At 41.1% G+C, this 22,711-nt stretch overlaps 1 protein-coding gene across 2 annotated transcripts in view; it reads right to left on the bottom strand.

The window, feature by feature from the left end:
* The window catches only part of ARHGAP9 (Rho GTPase activating protein 9), a 203,521-nt gene that overhangs the window by 170,603 nt on the left and 10,207 nt on the right, over positions 1-22,711 (bottom strand). For both annotated transcript variants that reach the window (XM_040340918.1, XM_040340919.1), the window contains exons 2-3: positions 13,533-13,843; positions 9,493-9,749 (exon numbers count right to left, since the gene is read on the bottom strand). In XM_040340918.1, the coding sequence (XP_040196852.1) occupies positions 9,493-9,749; positions 13,533-13,833 (558 nt within the window). In that variant the 5' untranslated portion in view covers positions 13,834-13,843. The remainder of the gene's footprint in view (positions 1-9,492; positions 9,750-13,532; positions 13,844-22,711) is intronic.

Genomic DNA, 22,711 nt, shown 5'->3' with positions numbered 1-22,711 from the left:
TGCTCCCATTATATTAAAGGCTAGGTTCAACTAGAGGAGTACACTACACTTGCATTTAGAGTGTAGCATAATATGCTCCCAATCAACTGTCTCCCACCATCAGAGCCTCCTCCATGTGGCAGCAGGTGGCGTTCATGTGTGTTTGATTTTTGGGTGCACGCCCTAATGCAATAGACTGTGCACACCTATGACAGCAGGTGATTGCTTGCTGGGTTACAGGGTGGTTCTAGTAACCAATCACTTGCTGGTTAATATGATAAGTTAACCACCAGCAGCTCCTGCTCCCATCCTCCATCCAATGCTGAGCTTTTCCTCCTGTACTCAGTTCAATACTATCCTGCCTCTCGCTCTCCGCTCGGTCTTGAGAACGACAGTGACAGAGGCTGGTGGATAGGAGCGGCTCCTAAATAGCCTGATAGTGGGTCCAGATAGGACAGTGGCTCGGTCCAGATCTGGACTGTGGTCCACCATTTAGATGTCTAGTATAGTGTGGTGTTTCAATGAGAAGCATGCTTTTTATATTAGTGGCCAGTGGGAAGATTACGATAGCTAAAAAGATTGCTGGTGTCAGTGGTTACTTGCTTGAGGAACAGAAATTGTTTATTGCTCAAGGAGCCCCTAATAACCTCTAGAGGAGCCCTAGTTGAGAAAGACTGTTTTAGACAATTGTGCGCTTTCACCTTGCAGCAACTGTTTGGTGAAAATACCTTTCCCTTTCAGCATGAATATGCCTTGTGCACTAACCAGGCCCTTAAATACCTTTGGTGTGGAGAAAGTTGAGTGGCCTCTATTGACCACTGATCTTATTCATATTTAACACCTGTGGGATAAATTGAAATACCAATTTTGAGGCAGGTGTTCTCTGCCAAAATCAGTACCTGCCCTCACAAATATTATTTTGGCTGAATTAGTATGAATTTTCACAGTGAAATCCCAACATTTCCCAGAAGAGTTGAGGCTAATATAGCTGGAAATGGGGTACCAATTTTATATTAATGTCCATGGCTTTGGAATTAGATATCCAACTAGCTCAAATGGTTTAAAATGGAAAGCATAATTATAAAAATGTTATATCACAAGTGACCAGATGGTTATCCAGAGGAACAGGAGGATTTGCTCGACATGTTGCGCGCTTTTGGGATTAGCGCTTCTTCAGGAGCATAGATATCTCATTACAGGGTGTCCCGCGTTGGTGATAATCAACGAGTGGTCTCTTGTTTACCTATCGTCGGTTGTAATTCCCAGAGAAATTTAGTTTCAACCAGATAGGGGAGTATTATCATAAAATTGCAAAACCAAATTGCATATAATGGTATGGTGGTAAATTGCTGGTAAGCAATGAACAAAGAACCTAGTCCAGGGATATATTTGCCTCCAGGGATATAGATTGCCTAAACAATCGCCAACCCAAATAACCTTAGTCCATAGATATGGGAAGGATAGTAGGTAATGGCGTTAGAGTCCTTAATAGTTGATTTGAAGTGTGTAGCTGAGTGTATCCCCTGTATCAAGGTAGCACCAGTACTGGACTAAAGTTATTTGGGTTGGCAATTGTTTAGGCAGATCTACCCATCTGCCCTTCTATGCCCGATCTACTGCACTGTAGGTATCAGCTGAGTGTATGGAAATATATCCCTGGACTAGGTTCTTTGTTCATTGCTTACCAGCAATTTACCACCATACCATTATATGCAATTTGGTTTTGCAATTTTATGATAATACTCCCCTATCTGGTTGAAACTAAATTTCTCTGGGAATTACAACCGACGATAGGTAAACAAGAGACCGCTCGTTGATTATCACCAACGCGGGACACCCTGTAATGAGATATCTATGCTCCTGAGGTAGCGCTAATCCCAAAAGCGCGCAACATGTCGAGCAAATCCTCCTGTTCCTCTGGATAACCATCTGGTCACTTGTGATATAACATTTTTATAATTATGCTTTCCATTTTAGGCTTTTTATGTTAGAATCATACAATGAATGTGAACCGTGTGTGGTAAACCAGTTGTTAATTCAATTTCACTTTGTGATTTTTTATTCATAACTGTTTCTATGATATTTCTGTATCCATAATAAATCTTTTCTAGTTTTCTACATTTTTTGTATCGTGTGCCTTTAAAGCCCAACTCACTAGTCCCTAGTTCAATTCTACAATATCGGGGCGGTGGCACACCTAGTACCAGTGCATCCGTACTATCACCCTACGTTTAATGCACATGAAATTAGGGTTTTTTCTTTCATAGCTCAAATAGTTGTTATGGTCAACTGTCCCCAAACTTTTAGGCCCCATGCACACGAGACGCTGGTAAACTCGAGTTCAGAGGCATTTGGGCATTTTTTTCAACTGCCCCTGAACACATTTAATGTTATCCTATGTGTCCATGTACACATTCACGTTTTTTTTGCGTTTTAAAGCAGTTGGGTTTAGGCTCGTTTTTTCAGACGCAAAATTTTGGGTTCAGACGCAAACATTTTTGTGTTTCAAAGCTTTGGGAGGGTCTACAATGTCTTTGTTATGAACGCTGATAGCCGCAAACTCGGTAAAACGCGGCAAAACGCAGCGAAATTCGCGGCAAAAACTGGCATTTTAAACGCCGGTTTTTGCCTTTGAAAATTTGAGTTTACATGTGTTTGCATTTGCTTCTCGTGTGCATGGGGCCTTAGCCATGTACTGTAGCTTAGATCTAGAGTTCCAATTTAAGCTGTTGCCATTTTAGTCATGCCGTCAACCATTTTAAGTTTATTGCTAAGCTGTTGGGTTTATTTAAAACAGTGACACAGGGGAAGTTTGATCTATATATAAAAGCAGAATAACTTCTCCGTTATCACAGCCTCATCTTACATATTTAATTTCAACAACTTCCTCAAGAAATAGTGGTAAAGACAAATATCTAAAAAGAAGGAAGTATTGGGGAGGCACCAATTTGATTGGACTGATTACATACCTAATGCCCCTTGTATATATCCCCTGTGTGTGCAATACCAGCATTTTAGTGCATCCAGGAGGCACAAGCACAGCATCCAGCCTTGCTGCCTGCAGCCTGTATAAATCTGTGGCAGGCTAAAATATGCTGCGGCAGGAAAGAAATTCATATGATTCCCCAGAGCCGGCTCTAGGCTTTGCGAGGCCTTAGGCAAAACCTAGACATGAGGCCCCACTCACGCCCACGAGGGAGAAAGAAAGAAAGATGAAGGGAAAAGGAGAAATAAAGAAGGATGAAGGGAGAAATAAAGGAAGAAGGGAAGGAAGGAAAGGCCCCCCTACATCAGTGTACTTACTTGGAGGCAGAAGGGACTGGATGGATGGTTGTATGGATCAGGCTCCTGCAGCTAGAAGAGACGACTCGCGAGGCCTCTGTGTGTACGAGGCCTAAGGCAGCGGCCTAATTTACCTAATTAGAGAGCCGCCTCTGTGATTCCCCTATCAGCGCAGACAGTGCTGACAGGGGAATCCCTCCTGCCGTATTCTCCCGTGGGGGGGGGGGTTCAGGGGAAGCCACCCCCACCGGGAGTAGACACTGATTATTGCTAGCGGCTATAGCAGTCATTTGGTACATTCAGTCAGTCCATACACGGTTTGAAACTCGCCTAGTTCCTGCTGAACCAGTTGAGATTCAAACTGTTTATGGCCGGTCTAAGTTCACTTCTCTGATGACTCATTGTAGTTCTTTAAGCAATGGTCTTCTTTCAGCATAGCTGGAAGCCGAATATATGAGAAGAAGCCTAAGGGGCAGATCCACGTACCTTTGTGCCGGGCGCAGCGTATCTGAGATACACTACGCCGCCGTAACTTTATTCTTTTTTTCGAATCCTGAAAAAATTTGCGCCGTAAGTTACGGCGGCGTAGTGTATCTTTGGTGGCGTAATGGGGCGGAATTCAAATGGATGTAATGGGGGCGTGTTTTATGTTAATACGTCGTGACCCGACGTAAACAAAGTTTTGTTTTAACTGCGCATGCGCCGTACGTGGGGGTATCCCAGTGCGCATGCTCGAAATTAACCCGGGAAAAAGCCAATGCTCACGACGGTGACGTCATTCTACGCAAATCCCTATTTGCAAACGACTTACGCAAACGACGTAAAAAAATCAAAATTGTACGCGTGAACACCGGCCATACTTAACATTGAGTACGCCTTATAACAGCAGCTTTAACTATACGCCAGAAAAAGCCGAACGCAAACGACGTAAAAAAATGCGCCGGACGTACATTCGTGGATCGCCGTAACTAGCTAATTTGCATACTCGACGCGTAATTTGACGGAAACGCCACCTAGCGGCCGCCGAAAAATTGCAGCTTAGATCCGACGGCGTACTAAGACGTACGCCTGTCGGATCTAGCCGAGATGCTGTCGTATCTTGTTTTGTGGATACAAAACAAAGATACGACGCGCAAAATTTGAAGTTACGCGGCGTATCAAGAAATACGCCGGCGTAATTTCTTTGTGGATCTGCCCCTAAATCTTAGACAGTCCCCAGTTGTTATACAATTACAAGCTCCAACATGCCCTAGGAACATAAGTGTATGAGGTCAACCAAGAAGTAGGAACTTGTTAATCTACTGTTTAGCTATCACTGACTTAAATATATCTATATCAGATTCAGTATAATGCATTAATATGATGGTAATAAGAGAAAAGAGTGAATGTAAACCACATTGGGAAAAAGGAAAAAAAAAATATTACAAGAGACCAAGTGTTCTGAGAGTGCAGTTAATTACATATATAAGTCATATGCAAACTATAAAGTGTATAGAAGCGATACAGAACACAGCTATTTCTATTGACTACAGTTTAAAGGAAATTTAGGCTGCAATGCTAAATGGCATGTTTCCTTGTGCAGAAAACAAATACTGAAAAACATTCCTTGTTGAATGTAAAGTATATTCAATGTGGGTGAACCTGTTTGTCAGCTCTTGTAAGAAAAAACAAAAGTGTTTAGAAACTGCACTGATCATAAAAAGGAGAACTAACAACATTTTTGGGGACTAGCTCAATAAAAGAAGTTGTCAAATGACCACAATACTGTATGTTATTGTGACAGCAACCATTCAATTGACTTAGAACCCATACACACTATTAGATTTTCTGCAGATTTTTGTCTTCAGATTTACCAAAACCATGTAACATGTCAAACTTTAAGAGTTTCAATTTGTAGCCAATCAGGCAGGTCCTTGCACGACATGGTTTTGGTAAACCTGAAGACAAAAATCTGAAGAAAATCTAGTGTGTATGGGGTCTTAGATGTAGTGATGTAGCTGTAAAACACATTTGCGTGTGTATTACTGCGGTTTCCCATTGTTTTAAATGGGAGGGGGCGGTAAAGGAGCTGTTTACACACCGCTCCTCTCACCGCTCCAAAGATGCTGCTTGCAGGAGATTTTTTTCTCTTCCGCCAGCACATCGCCTCAGTGTGAAAGCCCTCGGGCTTTCACATTGAGAATGCTGGGTAGGAGTTTTTCAGGCGGTATTTAGGCATTATTTTTAGTGATAAACCGCCTGAAAAACTCCTCAGTGTGAAAGGGGCCTTAAGGCTGGGTTCACACTGATGCGGCCAGTGGGTCCCAGCATTGGGTTTGGTGCTTCCCTGTACACTGATTCAGGAGGGAATCAGATCCAAATTTTTGCCTGAATATACACCTGAAACGGAGCCAAAGACGCACAGGACCCTTTTCAAAAGCTGACAGCGGCCGCCCCGGAGCTCCTGGAAATTCGCATATAAATTTGCACCCAGCCTAATGGGTAAGTGCACTGTAAAACAAAGTGAACTTATCCATTTTGCCCCTTTGCCCTGACCTAATCTGACCAGTTCACTAAAGTGGATTGTATTAGCTAAGTATTGAAATCATGCTTTGGAATCTTCTTGGATACAGCAAACGGCTTTACTTTTATGTAGAAATATATTACATGCCTTTTAGCATCATGGAGACAGACAGGAAGAGAACATAAACAAATGCACACACAATAAGGATGGTACTTCCTCTGATTACCTTACCATAGATAACACACTATAATACTGCAGTGCCACCTGCTGCATAGATAGGTACAATGCATACAGTATTGTCAGTTTATTAAAAAAATTACATGTTGTTGTTATTCCAACAGATTGGTGGTCAGCCATATTGGTCTACAGCCTATATTTTAACTCCTATGCACCTAAATGCCTAAGCTCAATTTTGCAAATTTTGACATGTGTTAGTAAAACCGAACATATCATCACAACTACTTTGTGCATCCAGGTGGATTATACCTTGTTATTTTCAGGACAAACTGGGCTTTTATTTAGTAGTAAATAGTTACGGATATCTAACAATATTATTATTATTTTTTTTTATATTATTAATAATAATAATAATAATAATAATAATAATAATAATAATAATATCAAAGAAAACCTGGCCCAAAATAGTAAAAAATATATATATTTGTTTTATTTAGCTGTATTTTTCATGTTACTACTATAAGCTACCACTAAAAAACAACACAAAATACATTCTCCTGCTGATGATGATCGCAACGATACTACATATGTGTATGTTAGTTGTTGTTTGTATCTGTAGTACAGCCCAGAAGCAATAGTATGCATTTTGCTACTTTATTTTTATTTTGTTATCCTACCTAAAACACTCTGACACTGATTGACACTGGTGCTAATTTTAAAAACAAATCGTGTCCAAAATATGCGGACCCTAACCTTTGACCCTTACTTGACCCAAACACTAACCCTGGCACTACGGTTTGATCTAGGTATTTTTCTTTCTTTTTTATTATATCTTTTATTATTTATTTATTTTTAAAACATTTTACAAACACTTTTTGTTTGTCTTTCTGCGAGGAATGAGAAAGATACATTATATCCTTCTTCATTCAGAAAGAAAAAACAAAGGGAGGGGCTTCACAGTGACTGATCACAGCGATCAGCGATCAGGTGACCTGGAATTGGGAGATCCGGGTCTCCTGATCATTAGTACTGACCAATTCCCCCATACACAGTAATCCTCCCACAGTGTCATTGTATTCTGACAGTGGGGACTGGGAGCCTCCCTCGCCATTAGCATACACAGGTCAGCGCTGCAGACTATTGGGGCAAAAGATCAGTAGATCGTCTTCTGTTCAACCATAGTGGCCACACATTTTTTTTCAAATTCTTAATTTTAATAGTTTTTGGGTTAATTTCACAAAGATGAAGCATTCAAGTACAAAAACATATAAAGTCGTACAGTAATCTTCTCAGAGAGGAGATGATACAGTGGAGGACATGTATCAATAAACATGCATACAGAGTATGTCCAAAGAACACAGTGTATAGGACGTACAGTAGCAAACAAACTCTGCAATGGTCCATCAACTTGAACAGTGACTAAATCATAAAACTGAGTATGTAAACCCGATACTCCATCCTAACTCTGCTATGCCCATAAAGAAAAAAACACAGTGCATAAAGAAAAAAAAAGATATAATAAGGGTGTAATACAAAGGCAGGAATGAATTAAAAGAGCCAGGGAAGAAAGTATAGTTGGGGGGAAAATCTGGGTAAGCGGAAGCTAGAGGAAGAGGGGGTGGGTATGGAGTGCATCCACGCTACCCATTGTACGGGTACGGGTGTCAGGCTGTAATCTAGAATACAAGGGAAGATTAGGCTACATCAAAGGTGCTTCCTTAACAGGTCTTTGAAGTATCTCACTTTTATGATTACCTGTGGCAATAAGGTTTTCCATGGTATATACAGTAAGTCCTGAATTTCTGAGCATGACGTAGCCAAAGAGGGGGGTGAATTTTGTTTCCAGTTAAGTGGAATGCATGCTCTTGCCGCAATAACTAGCTGTATCACCAGAGAGTGTTTATAACACTTCATAGAAATGTGATTTAAATGCAGCAGGAGTGTTGTCAAGGTCAACATCCATAAGTTATTTTAACATGAACTAGCACCACATTCCAATACCATGTTCCTATCCACTGGACTGGAAAGCCCTGCAGATAGCACCTATGAAAGATCGTAGTCACCCAGTACCACCTGGTTATGATTTCATAGCCCAGTTCCTGATTCTTTTTGGCGAAAGACAATTTATGGGCAAAATAGAGAATGTTGTTCAGGCCAAAAAGAGTTTTCAAGATCTTTTTCCCATTTAAGAAGAAATGGAGGAACATAATAACTAAACAGCCAATCAAGACATTAATAGGAAAGAGACAGGGCATGATCTATGGGGGAGGGATCAAGACATGTACAGGACATACAAATTTGGTAACAGTTGTGGTCAGGTCCTGAGGTTTAGGAAGGTTTAAGAGAAAATTCCTAAGTTGGGCACTTTCTCTTGCCACTGGCCTACATCTCCAGCGCTGACTTATATCCGGTTGGATTGAGAAAATGCTGGATCCTAAATGTACTTGCCTGTACCAAAGACAGAAATCCTCAGAAGACTTCAGTGGCTCAGAAGTCTTCAGTGCCTAGGGAAAATGATGGATGGCCAAGGATTAGGGAGTAGATAGGGAGCTTGGGGGCACTTGAGAGAAGTCGGTCATTCCAGGAAAGAGTCTGAACTGTTTGCTATGGAGCGTGATGAGTGTGGCAACCACTGAAGATCATGTATCGGGCAACGCAGTTGGTCTTATTCCAGTTGAACACACAGTTTAATGTCTTTATGTTTATTCCAGTCTATAGCGCTGGCCGAGTTATTTATTGGCCCAAAGGAATTTGTGAATTTCGGACCATATAAGAAGTAGCTCACATGTTGATTGGGAGGGTCTGTAACTGGTAAATGGGGTGTGGGAGCACACTCATTTTTGGCATTTCTTCCAAACCAGGAGAAGGAGTCTCTATCCCATCTTAAGGTCTTTTTGGAGGGTCACAAGGAAAGACCAAAAGTTCAATGAAAAAATCTCATCAAACGTTTAACCCAGGGGTCTCAAACTGGTGGCTCTCCAGCTGTTGCAAAACTACACGTCCCATGAGGTATTGCAAGGCTGACAGTTACAAGCATACTGTAACTCCCACAGGCAGAGGCATGATGGGACTTGTGGATTTGCAACAGCTGGAGGGCCGCCAGTTTTAGACCCCTGGTTTAACCCTTAAATAGACAATGTAGTTAGCTAACCATCTAACACATGGATTTCTATTTGGCCAGTCCCAGCTGAACCAGGTTTTCAATCTATGTATGGTCAGCTTTAGTTTAGAATAAGAGCAATACTATAATACCCGTTTTTGTTTTTGAATTGAGGGAACGGTTAATCAGAAATGCATATATTTCCTTTTACATCCCATCAAAGAAGCATAACAAAATGTCTAATAACATTTCTCCAAAGTAAGGAAAAATCCCCTTTTGGACATTTGCCACTGAAACTAGTATCCGGATTGGAAGATATCCCTTCGTCTCCTATTTCTCTAACAAATGTAAAACATTGGGAAACATCTTGGGAACATATATCCATATTTCTTAAAACTTCAGGTGAAAGCAGTAAAAAGTAAAGTATACATTAAATGTATTATTATCTCACCTTTTCAGAAACACATTTTTGGAACGATGATGACTGCTTTTCACTTTTGGGGAACTGTCCATGCCACGAAGAACTGAGAGAGAAGCTGGCAGACTTCTTATGAGTCCTTGTTAAAGAGTTGGATTGAAATGTCTTCTCACCATCCTTTTGTGGAGAACCTTCACAAAACTGTTTAACGTAATAATGTTCCTCCATTAGAGAAGGTGCAAAACAGGAAACCAACAGGTTATCCTGGGATCTGTGAAACAATTTGCTACCTGAAAAAGAAAATTCCTCATAAATAGAATATAATTGCTCGTTAAGTTTTCATATTTTCTTTCACATCAGTATTAATGCAAGCAATAATATCTCACAGTTATTTAGTCATTGCTAGCCCTGTGCCCAAATCATAATTTTTATTTTCTGTGATTCTTCATTGCTCAACTGTTGCTCTAGTAGACTAACCAAAGCATAGTGGGGCAGATCCACAAAGATCTGCCCCGGCGCATCGTATCTGAGATACGCTACGCCGCCGTACCTTACCTGGCTTTGGTTCGAATCCATAAAGATTTTGCGCCGTAAGTTAAGGCGGCGTAGTGTATCTCAAGCGGCGTAACGGCGCGGAATTCAAGTTGGGCGGGTAGGGGCGTGTTTCATTTAAATGAAGCACGTCCCTGCGCCGAACGAACTGCACATGCGCCGTCCCTTAATTTCCCACCATGCATTGCGCGAAATGACGTCGCAAGGACGTTATTGTTTAGACTTGGACGTAAATTACGTCCATCCCGCGATTCACGGACGACTTACGCAAACAAAAAAAAAATCAAATTAAACGCGGGAACGACGGCCATACTTAACATAGCAAGTCTAACTATACACCACGAAACAGCAGCTTTAACTATACGCCAGAAAAAGCCGACTAGAGACTACGTAAAAGAATGCGACGGCCGCTCGTACGTTCGTGGATCGTCGGAAATTGCTAATTTGCATACTCGACGCGGAAAACGACAGGAACGCCATCCAGACGCCGAAGAATTGCATCTTAGATCCGAAGGCGTACGAAGCCATACGCCTGTCGGATCTAACCCAGATGCCGTCGTATCTTGTTTTGAGGATTCAAAACAAAGAGACGATGCAGGAAATTTGAAAATACGCCGGCCTAACCGGTAGATACGCCGGCGTACTCGCTCTGTGGATCTGCCCCAGTGTGTTTAAATGGAAACTATAATTTCTCTTTGTACAGTAAAACCTAAAAATGCTTTGTAAATGCTTGTTGAATAGACTTAGCACATATCATAACAATTCCCTTGTGTTTAAAGGCTAAAGAACATCCTGGGGCTCCCTCTAGGGATTGGTTTACAGTAACACCTACAGTAAATGCCTACTGCAAGCTTAGTTATTCCTTCAGTTTCTAGCTAAAGCCTACTTAGAGTATGGCTAAAAAAGATGATTGTTAATTTCACAAATGTAAAAAAAAAATTCTAGTGCAAACTTAGCTATTTTGAGGCACTGCAGTAGATTAATGAGTGACTTTTGCAGTCCCAGTAGATTAATGGCATTAGTAGACTAGAATTGCCTCTAATTAGCCTCTAAACTTTAACCCCCGGGTTGCTATACTGGATTTTCAAGGATATTAGGTTGGTTTGTTATAATGCACAGATACCTATTTTCCTTCCCTTTTATGCCCTCCCTTTTTTCCCTTCTTTCTCCCCCCTCCCCCTGTTCCTCCCCACCCTTCTTTCCCTTCCTCCCTCGTTCCCTCTCCTTCCCTTTCCCTCTTTTTTCCCATCCCTTTCTGGCTTTTCCTCCCTTCCGTCCCACCCCCCCCCCTTTGGTTTTTATTTTTTCCTTCCCCTTTTCTTCCCCCTTTTTTTTCACTCCCCCTAGCCAATTGTTGATATATCATAGAAAAATACTTCTTTTACTTTGTATAACTCTTAAATATTATGCGCTTGTGAGTGTCCCCCGTGTCTGAGACTACCTTTGGGTGCCCCTGTTGTGCTGCTTAAACCAATGGTTGGCTACTCCGGTTGGGACCTAAAATCCCCAATTTACATGTTTATCGTTGTTTATTGTTTTTCTTCCCCTTTTTCCTCTTGAACATTTTATGTTATGGCTGATTATATATAACACTAATATTACATGCATTATTTTGTAGCTAATATTGAATGGCTCCTCCTGAAACATGTAGAGGATTGTATGTCAAGATCTACTATATCTGGCATCCCCATCAACCACTGTGGAAAATATATTACCACCTGTGAAATAAACTGTACTAATGCACGGCTGTAATTATTTTATTTTATTTTCATCTCTTGAAATATGTACTGTGATTTTTTTAAATATTTTTGTATCAATAAATTGTTATTTTTTTATACTAATGATTGTGAAATCCTTGGGTACCGAGATAGTCCATCTTCCATTTTGTGCCGGGGCATGTTTGGGGCAGCCCCAGGCTTCCCTTTCTAATTATTAACTGTTTAAGGATGATGGTGCCCCTCTCTCTATAATATTATCATACTAGAGGCATGCTTCTAAATCATATGCTAGAATGGGAATGGAAATTGTCTAAGAATTTCCCAAATGAGAAGGAGGAGTGGAGGAGTGCCTACTGTAGTATAATTTTTTTAAATGTTTTAATTTAGGAGCATTCCTACGGTTTTCTAAACATTGGTAGGGTCAAATCCAAGTTCATTTTCAACCACAGTGATAAGAAAATTTTGAAGAAGGATGGAAAACTTTTCTCTAAATTTTTGTCCAAAAAATATCTGGATCCCAGGCATTAATTAGCAAGATCATCTCCACTCAGTTCCCAATTCTGTATTTTTGCATTTTATGTGTGTTTTAGATGTGTTTGCAATGAGCTCTATGTAAAGTGTTTTTTTAATGGCAATTGCGCCAAAAATGCAGCAAGTCAAAAATATTTTAACCATAACGCACAGACGTAAACTTTTTTTTTGTTTGGATAGAGTGGGTACGTTAAAACTATTATTGTCACTTTTTTTTAGTCTACCTCCCCATGAGAAGCTTTTCATCTAGTTACAGTGAGATAAGGGGCCAGATTCAGAAAGATGCATATGTGTTGCGGCGTAAGGCCGCGTAATTCAAGTGGGGATGTTGGGGGCGTGTTGTATTTAAATTTGCCTTGACCCTGCGTTTTTTACGTTTTTTTTGAACGGCGCATGCGCCGTCCGTAAAATATCCCAGTGTGCATTGCGCCAAAGTACGCCGCAAGGACGTATTGGAATCGACGTGAACGTAAATGACGTAAAGTCGTAACGACTTACGCAAGCGACGTAAAAATTTCAAAACTCGGCGCGGGAACGATGGCCATACTTAACATTAGCTACGCCTCATATAGCAGGGGTAACTATACACCGAAAAAAGCCGAATGTAAACGGCGTAAAAAATGCGCCGGCGGGACGTACGTTTCTGAATCGCCGTATCTACCTAATTAGCATATTCCTTGCTAAGACACTTACACCTGTCGGATCTTAGGGATATCTATGCGTAACTGATTCTCTGAATCAGGCGCATAGATACGACCGACCCCACTCAGAGATACAACGGCGTATCAGGAGATACGCCGTCATATATCTTTTCTGAATCTGGCCCAAGATGTCTTCAAGGAGGCAAAATCCTCTTTTAGGCAGTTGTCACTAGAACAAGTAATCCATTTCAAATATTTGCCCCTGTTCCTGTTCAGAGGACAACTGTTTGTTCTCTCACTTACAGTCTTGGTGACTACCGTCTACCGTCCTCTACCAACCCTATAAAAAATTGGGCATTAGAAGCACTTCCATGTAGTATAATATATTGGCTAATTCAGAGTGAAGAGGTGAGGCAACATTTCTGACAAGAACTGTCCACTGGTTTAGCCAATAAATTGTATTTCTTTAACTGGACATTTTTTGTAAAATGAATGCAAAACGTTTCAGTGAGCAGATTTAATAAATCTGGAGTTCTAAAGAGATCTAAAAAGTCATTGTCAGCATCTGAAAATTTTAATATCAATAATCAGTATAACAAAACTATTAAAGAATAGGGGAAAAGTATATTACCTATGCTTCCTTTATCTTTGTTTCTGGGTCCCACACTTCTCCGACCTATCAGCTCATTGATGTAAAAGGTGGGCACTTGGAATGACTTGGTGTTTTCACTATCTCCAATTTTCTTGGCCTGCCACCAGTCTTTATTCAACTTGTTCAGCAATACCAGAACATCTCCTTCTGTCAGACAAACTGTACTCCCATCAGGAACCCTGAATGTGTAACTGCTGCTAACCTTAAGGATCGCAGGCTTTGTTGTAGTTGATGATCTTCTCCAGTTGCGGCCTTCCAGCGTCCAAATCCCAGAGAACATTTCAGGAAGTCTAAAAAAAAAAAATGAATAAGTTAATACCAGCTTAGAAACAAATGCATCATTTGAAGTAGCAGATTTTACTGTTAAAGTGGATAAATGATTCACATTAATAGTTTACATCAAATCATGTACAGAAAGGAGGCTTTTCAAATATGAACACATAACACCCCAAGCTTCCATACTTGACTGATAAAAGACCTGACTGTCACAGGCAATCGGGTGCATTACATGCAAAATTCATCAAATTATGGACATCTTATTTATAGTATCTATCTACACTGGTTTCTGAAAAAGATATGCAGGAGTGAGCAGGAGTTAGGGACTTCAATTTGCACCTTGGGCATTACAAAATTTCTGGTACAAAAGTTCAGAGGGTGGAGTGCATGGTATTCAGGCATAGTTCAGGAGAGCAGGGACTGCATTCACTCAAAGACTCAGAAAACGTAATGATGCTGTTTAAGCTAAAGAATATAGAACTGGCTACAAGGAAAGAACTTCCACAAAGGCACTGGCCATTATTACAACACAAAAATACTTCTAATTTTCCTGAATGGAGATCAGCTATGAATGTTGTCTAATATAATTATGTTTTTTAATCAACTTTGTCTAATTATCTACAAACTAAAGCAGAGTACACACTACTAGTCTTTTTTTTTTTAGGGAAAAAAACTGACAGCTCTGATCAGAGCCGATGTACTAACAATCCAGTGTTAGTACAATGATTTCCCCTGCTGAGCTGTTGTGTTCTGACCGGGGGACGGCACCCCCGCCAGAACACTCCAGTCAGCAGTCTCAGCCATTGGCTGGGAGCAAGTCAGCAGCTAGTTTTCCAGCATATTCATCCGACAGAAGCCAGACCAGCTGCCATTCACATGGGCCGAATGTCGGACAGTTTTTATTGAACCAGTCAATGTCGCCCAACATTCGGCCTTTGTGTACTAGGCTTAAGTAACCATAACTGATGGTGAAAGGCTGCAGTGTTTATATACCTCTGATAGAGATCTATTTGGAGCCCACTGCATAGGTTTTCTGCTCCTTTTGGGCTCCATTCACATTAGAGTGTCTACAAGGTCGCATGATTTCAAGTGGGACTTTGGTGCGCTTTTGATTCTACATTCTATGGATCAAAGTCACATCAAAAGTAGTGTCAAAATAGTGCAGGCGCCTTTTCAAGTGTGAACGAAGCCAAAAGCCCTGTACACACGCTCAGTTTTCTCAGCGGTAAAAAGTCAGCCGAGAAAACCGAGGGAAAGCCGAAGAACCCAGTAGGAAAACTGCCATGGAGCTTTGGTCGGGAATCCCGGCCATGTGTATGCACCATCGGCACTGCCACTTCCCATACATAGGTAAGTAGTAGATCTGGCAGAAAAAAAAACGCCCGGAATCCCGACGGGAAAATAGAGAGCAGGTTCTCTATTTTCCTGCCGGGATTCCCAGCTGTTTTCCTGATGGGAAAACTGCAAGGAAGCATACACATGTCTGGTTTTCCCGGCCAAAAGCTCTCCTGGCAGTTTTCCTGCCGGGAAAACTGGTCGTGTGTACGAGGCTTAAAGCTTCAGCTTAAGAAAGATGAGCTTTCACATTTGAGTGCTGCTCACCGTTTTTTTGGTCACATAAATGACATCAGCAAGAGAAAGTCTATCTGTCAGTAAAAGTCAACCCTAGCTATAGGACCTATACTGTTAGAAAATCATATTTTGACAGCCCACTAACAGGCAACAAGAATTGTTTGCATGCTTTTCACACTTTCAACGACTCTTCAGAGTCTTTTTCCATTCGATTTCATTTTATAGAGAAACATAAAAATGCACTTCAAAATGGTATCAGCATCCTTTGTAATACTAAAGCAGCTTTACATTTAAAGAGTTGGGGCCAGATTCACGTAACACTTACGCCGACCTATCTACAGATATGCCACGTAAGTGTAAATGTGCGCCGTCGTATCTATGCGCCGTGCCCATAGAACTAGATACGCCTGAAAATAGGCTTCCTCCGACCGACGTAACTTTCCTACGCCGGCGTCTCTTGGGCGCATATTTACGCTGGCCGCAAGGGGCGCTCCCATTGATTTACACGTCGAAAATGTAAATTACTGAGATACGCCGATTCATGAACGTACTTGCGCCCGTCGCAGTAATATACGCCATTTACATAAGGCGTACATCCGGCGTAAAGTTATTCCACATATAGGAGGCGCATCCTATATTTTACGTCGTTTACGTAGTACTACGTGAATAGGACAGTATACTCACACAGATTGAAGATTCTCAAATCCTTTAGTAAATCAACCAAATTTCTTCTTATTCTATGCAAAGTTAGGACCAGTAAAACAAGAAAATTCTGTTTAACCCTGTGACCCTAAAACATGATATTGCAGCAAACATCATGTGCCTACAGGCTTCTGTGGTGGAAATAGAGCCCTAATTAAAGTGTACAAAAGACGTATATAATGACTCAAACTTTTGCCCTTTATGTTTGCATAAAGTATACCCTGATACATAAAATCTCATTTTAATTCCCAATTTCTGAGATACTTTTCTGTATTATTTATTTAATTCATACCGAAGGTTAAGAGATTTCTATTTTATGGTGCAGATAAATGATATCATACAGTATATACAATTATGTAAGGTTATTTAAATGTTAATATGGTCTAGTAACTGATTTGATATTTGCTAATATTAAACACACATACATTTACAGTATATATTGTAAGATTGGGGTTATTAGACTCCAGCGATAGATGCGTTTTCCAGTGAGTACGCCAGTCCAGAAGTGAGTTTTTAAGGGCCTGGTAGCCCACTTTTATTTAAAAGCACAAAAGTTCACAAATACATTATCAGCCCTCGCAGGGGGTTCCACCATTCCTGTATCTTGCCAATTCAACAGTTTAGCCTCCTGGCTTTCATACTTGCCATCCGGCAGTTTGAGACCTTTAGCCTAGGCCTAAGTTCTGTTCCTCAGAACAAACAGTTTCCTAGAGTTAAGCACACACCTAGCTTACTCCTGTCAGCGTCTTGCTGCTCAATCATTAATGACATCTGCCTCCTGCAGACATGCATACAGCCTCTGACTCCTCTTCAGAGGGATTGGGAATCCTCCTGACTCCCAGCACAGACTTCCTGTCTGTAGGGTGGGGCCCTGAGCGATGTCAGGTCAGACTTAACCTCCCTGGCGGTATGATTCTTTCAGAAAAAAGGTGCTGAAAGCGGTACCATTATTTGCAAGGAAATTTGGTGTTTTATACTGTAGGTCCGTAATTTTTAGGAATAACTCAATTAAATCTGACCAAACAAGAGACTAGTAGGCATCCCGGGTATGACATTTTTTTTAAAACAAAATTATAAATTATAATATAATAAATAATTATAAATAATTATAACAAATAATAATATAATTATAATAAAAATTATTCAATAATGTAATCAACTCAAAATCATTGAAATTTGCTCAGTTGCAGAATTGTTGCTGTAATTTTTTTTTTTTTATGACGAATTTCCCCGCAAATCGCTATCGCTCAATTCTGCAAGTGATTATAATTTATTATCGCTGTTTTCTAGCTGATCTAAAATCATTTTTGACATAAAGGGACACTTTCGGTTGCTAGGGACAATCTACAGTTTGCAGGGAGAAAGAAAGGTTTTTATTATATAAAAGAACATGTAGGGCACTAGGCAGACCACTAGGGACAAGGGGTGTGTGTATTTTTTACATACAGTACTGTAATCTATAAGATTACAGTATATTGTATGTAATGTGTTTGTTTACGTTTTTTAATTTTGCGCCGTTTTCCGCTCCCGTGCGTCGTAACGTCGCAGGGAACGGAGATCGGCGGCACAGGAGGACGCTGTGTGAATCGAGCGAGGTCCCGCTCACTCACACAGCGCGGTGGCATCGCTGGATCCAGGGACAAGGTAAGTAACTTTGGCTGCTGCTGCAGCGAGGCAAGCCCGAGTCTGATTTGGGGTTACCGCTTTTGGTATGAAAACCTCCCCCCGAGTCAGACTCGGGAATACCGCTAGGAGGGTTAAAAAAACCAAGACACAGCTGTGCAATTAATGTGTCTTTCTTTCCAACATATGGTGTAAACCAGCAATCTTTCCCATAGCACAGAGTCCCACCCTCACAATATATATAGTATCTCACAAAAGTGAGTACATCCCTCACATTTTTGTAAATGTTTTATTCTATCTTTTCATGTGGCTGAAAAAAATTACACTTTGCTACAATGTAAAGTAGTGAGTGTGCAGCTTGTATAACGACTTAAATGTGCTGTCCCCTCAAAATAACTCAACACACAGCTATTAATGTCTAAACTGCTGGCATCAAACGTGAGTACACCCCTAAGTGAACATGTCCAAATTGGACCCAATTAGCCATTTTCCCTCCCCGGCATCATGTGACTCATTAGTCTAACAGGGTCTCAGGTGTGAATGGGGAGCAGGTATGTTATCGCTCTCACTCTCTCATACTGGTCACTGGAAGTTCAACATTGCACCTCATGGCAAAGAACTCTCTAAGGATCTGAAAAAAAGAATTGTTGCTCTACATAAAACTATGGCCCTCCAGTTGTTCAGGAACTACAATTCCCATCATGCTTAGTCAGCATGAGTTGAGTGCACATGCTCAGCGTCATATCTTTGGAAAATAGAAGTATGAGTGCTGCCAGCATTGCTGCAGAGGTTGAAGGGGTCAGCCTGTCAGTGCTCAGACCATACACCGCACACTGCCTCTGGTCTGCATGGCTGTCATCCCAGAAGGAAGCCTCTTCTAAAGATGATGCACAAGAAAGCCTGCAGTTTGCTGAAGACAAGCAGACTAAGGACATGGATTACTGGAACCATGTCCTGTGGTCTGATGAGACCAAGACAAACTTATTTGGTTTAGATGGTGTCAAGCGTGTGTGGCAGCAACCAGGTGAGCAGTTCAAAGACAAGTGTGTCTTGCCTACAGTCAAGCATGGTGGTGGGAGTGCCCTGGTCTGGGGCTGCATGAGTGCTGCTGGCACTGGGGAGCTACAGTTCATTGAGGGAACCATGAATGCCAACATGTACTGTGACATACTGAAGCCGAGCATGATTCCCTCCCATTCGGAGACTGGGCCGCAGGGCAGTATTCCAACATGATAACGACCCCAAACACACCTCCAAGATGCCTTGCTAAAGAAGCTGAGGGTAAAGGTGATGGACTGGCCAAGCATGTCTCCAGACCTAAACCCTATTGAGCATCTCTGGGGCATTCTCAAACAGAAGGGGGAGGAGCGCAAGATCTCTAACATCCACCAGCTCCGTGATGTTGTCATGGAGCAGTAGAAGAGGACTCTAGTGGCAACTTGTGAAGCTCTGGTGAACTCAATGCCCAAGAGCATGGGTGCTCAACCTGTGGCTCTCCAGCTGTTGCAGAACTTCAAGTCCCATCATGCCTCTGCCTTTGGGAGTCATGCTTGTAACAGTCAGTAGCTTGCAATGCCTCATGGGAATTGTAGTTCTGAAACAGCTGGAGAGCCACAGGTTGAGCACCCATGCCCAAGAGGGTTAAGGCAGTGCTGGAAAATACTGGTGGCCACACAAAATATTGACACTTTGGGACCAATTTGGACATTTTTACTTAGGGGTGTACTCATTTTTGTTGCCAGCGATTTAGACATTAATATGTGTATTGATATATATATATATATATTTTATATATAGTTATTGGTATCACTGATGTGTTTATTGTAAAATTTTGCATTGTAGTTTCCATTATTTCATTATTTATGCTAAACAAATGTACTATTTACGTTCACTGCCCTCAATAAAAGTCCCCTGGATTGTATGGTTTACTAAGCATTTTCCACCCCCCTGGAAATTTACTGAAGATGTGCATGGTTATATAGATGGCAGAAGTAAGACGTAATCACAATGCCTTTACTAATGGTGGAAATGTAGACTGGAAATTCCCAGTATCCAATCATGGTATGCTACTCGAGGTTTCATGAGAGAACTATAAACGGCCATCCACATACTGTAATCGTAATGATGATAAAACCATCTACTAGCACTTCCCTTATAAAACACATCATTTAAAAAACTGTTCCACTTCTAGCTTCTTGATTACAAAGGGTGACTCACTAAGGAGGAATTTTTGTACTTCTGTTTAATTGAATATATTGGAATATAATAGTTACAGTAAATAACAGCAGAGGTGCAAGATTGTAATGTTTAATGCGTATGTAAAATCAACATTTTTTTCATTAGGATAGATTAGGATTTTGGATAGAGTACGGAAGGTTTTTTATTGCGGTCTGTGTTCCTGCTGGGGCAGTCACTCACTTTATTGGTCCTGGTGACCATTGTCACTCTCTGACACAAAGTGATGGGAACCCCAAAATGTATGAGTTGTTACAGGAACAAGAGGTGAGAGGAAATCTTACAATGGGCAATTCTATTATGGAGACAATTTTCTAAAGAAAAGGGGGTATCCCCTTGCTCTAGAGCTGGGTTCTCCAAACTTTTCAAACAAAGGACCACTTTATTGTCCTTCAGACTTTAGGAGGGCCGGATTGTGGCCAGCAGGGACAGGAAATGCACGGGCCCGCACCAGTGAGAATAAATATAGCCTCAGGTTTGGTGGTCAATAGGAGGAGGAGTTCCCCCCTTCCCCCATTAGAAGGAGGAATAGTATCCCATCATTGGTATCAGTGTAAGATACAGTACCCCATTGTTGGTGTCAGTGGGAGGAATTGTGGCCCAAGGGCCAGATAAAGGCTAGCAAAGGGCCACAACTGGCCCTCGGGCCGCAGTTTGGAGACCCCTGCTCTAGAGAGATCTCATGTTACTTTCTGTAGTGTTTCTGACACAGGAAGTAAAGGGAAATCTCGATGTGGCATCAACAGAAAGAAATCCAGAATGGATCTCAAACATTACTTACTCCAAAACGAAAAAATATAGATTTGGTATTACATGAACTTTATTAACTGTTTATAAAAATTATTGTTACATAATATTCCAAAGGCATGCTGGTAGGTTAATAGGCTCCTGACTAAATTGGCCCTAGCATTTGTATGTATGAATGTGATGTAGGAACCTTAGATTGTAAGCTCCTTGAGCTCAGGGGCTGATAAGAATGTTTAAAATGTAAAACACTGCATAAATTGTAGGCACTACATAAATACCTGTAATAAATAAATATATTATATTCAAAATGGAATATATATGAAGCACAATAATGCCTTATTAAGACAGAAAGTATTCTAATATGAATACATCCATCACAATATTTTGCATTTAACAACAGAAATATGTGATTGATTCTTAAAGACACTGCATAGGGCATACTAAATAATTTATCACCACTGTGTTTCTGCACATAATCTCAGAAATATATTGTTTGTATGGGCACACATGTCACGTTATGTGGATGTATAACATTTACACTTATTTTTTCCTTTCAATGAGACCACGGAATTTCCCCTGGAAATGTCTTCATCATCTTTTTACCCCTGACAGCCAGCACGTTTGTAGCGCTGACATTCTTGTATATTGATGTGTGTTTGCATACTTTAATACAACGTTTATGGACATTGCTATGTTTAAGTATTTGGAGCCATCTAGTGACCAAATACTGGTAATGCAGAGAGATGTTTTGTTTAGATTTTTGGTTTCCTTGGAGACGAGGACACACAGGGGAAAACAATCCCGGTTGTTGGGGCAAGTGATCTAAGGGTGCCGGAGGGATGGTGGCCGGATTGCAGAGACCGAGAGACACTCATCCGAGGACCGGATCCATCCAGCAGGGCTGAACGGAGCTGATGGAGAAGAAAGTTGCAGTCTCAGGACAAAAGTTACTACCCGGAGCTCCGATCCAGTGGGTGAGCGGGTCACGACCCACAGTTTGCTAGGTTCCACATGCAGTTAGACTCATATACAGGCCTCACTGGGATTTATAGTTCCACAGAGGAGCAGAGAAACTGACACTGAGAAAGCTTGAGGCCTATCTACTTTGACGTTTCAATCGATTTTAAAATAGTTGTTGCAGTTACACCAGGAGCACTTTCACTTCAATTTGACTCATCAAAACTGTGGATTACAAACCTCAAGGAGTTACTTTAGCTAGCGAAGAAAAGAAGATCCAGGACTAAGTAATTTAAGTGAGATCTCACGCATAGCTTATAAAGTAGGGGGAGCTCCCAGGTATAAACCTATGTATATGTATACTGTTTTCAAAAAGTTTATGTTGAAATCAATTGTGCTGTCGTCTTACGTTGGGATGACAGCACAATTACTGTAATCACTTTTTTGCATATTTCACAGTAAAATATATCTCTGGTTAAGTATCCAGTTGTTGTGGCGTACTGTTTTTCTCCCTCCAAGTGCAGTCAGTGGATCCTGGGGTTACAATACATAATGATGTAGAGATGATGTGCTGTAACCTCTAGCAACCAATCAGTGAGCAGTATTACTGTACAGTAATCTCTAGCAATCAATCAACAAGAAGAAATTATATGCTGTAACTGCTAGCAACTAATCAGTGAGCCATAATGTGTGCTGTAACCTCTAGCATCCAGTCAGTAAGTGGTAATGATACACTGTAACCTCTGGCAACCAATCACAATCACTGCCTGATCTGATACAGTAAACTTATTTTAAGTCTAGCTGATATTTATTGTATGTCTCAGAGCAGGGGGAGAGCAAAATTGCATGGGGGGGCCCAAGAATTTTTTTGCCCAGGGTCCAATCAACATTATAGACGGCCCTGCAAGGCCGTGACCTATGCTGACCATGAAGAAATCCAACCTATGAGGCCCCGTACACATGGTCGGACAAAACCGTTGAGAATGAACCGAAGTTCAGTTTCATCAGACCAAACCGACCGTGTGTATAGGCCATCGGTCTGTTTT

This window comes from Rana temporaria, chromosome 2, assembly GCF_905171775.1.
Source record: "Rana temporaria chromosome 2, aRanTem1.1, whole genome shotgun sequence".
NCBI classification, from domain to species: Eukaryota; Metazoa; Chordata; class Amphibia; order Anura; family Ranidae; genus Rana; species Rana temporaria.
This window is presented reverse-complemented; position numbering and strand designations above follow the sequence as displayed.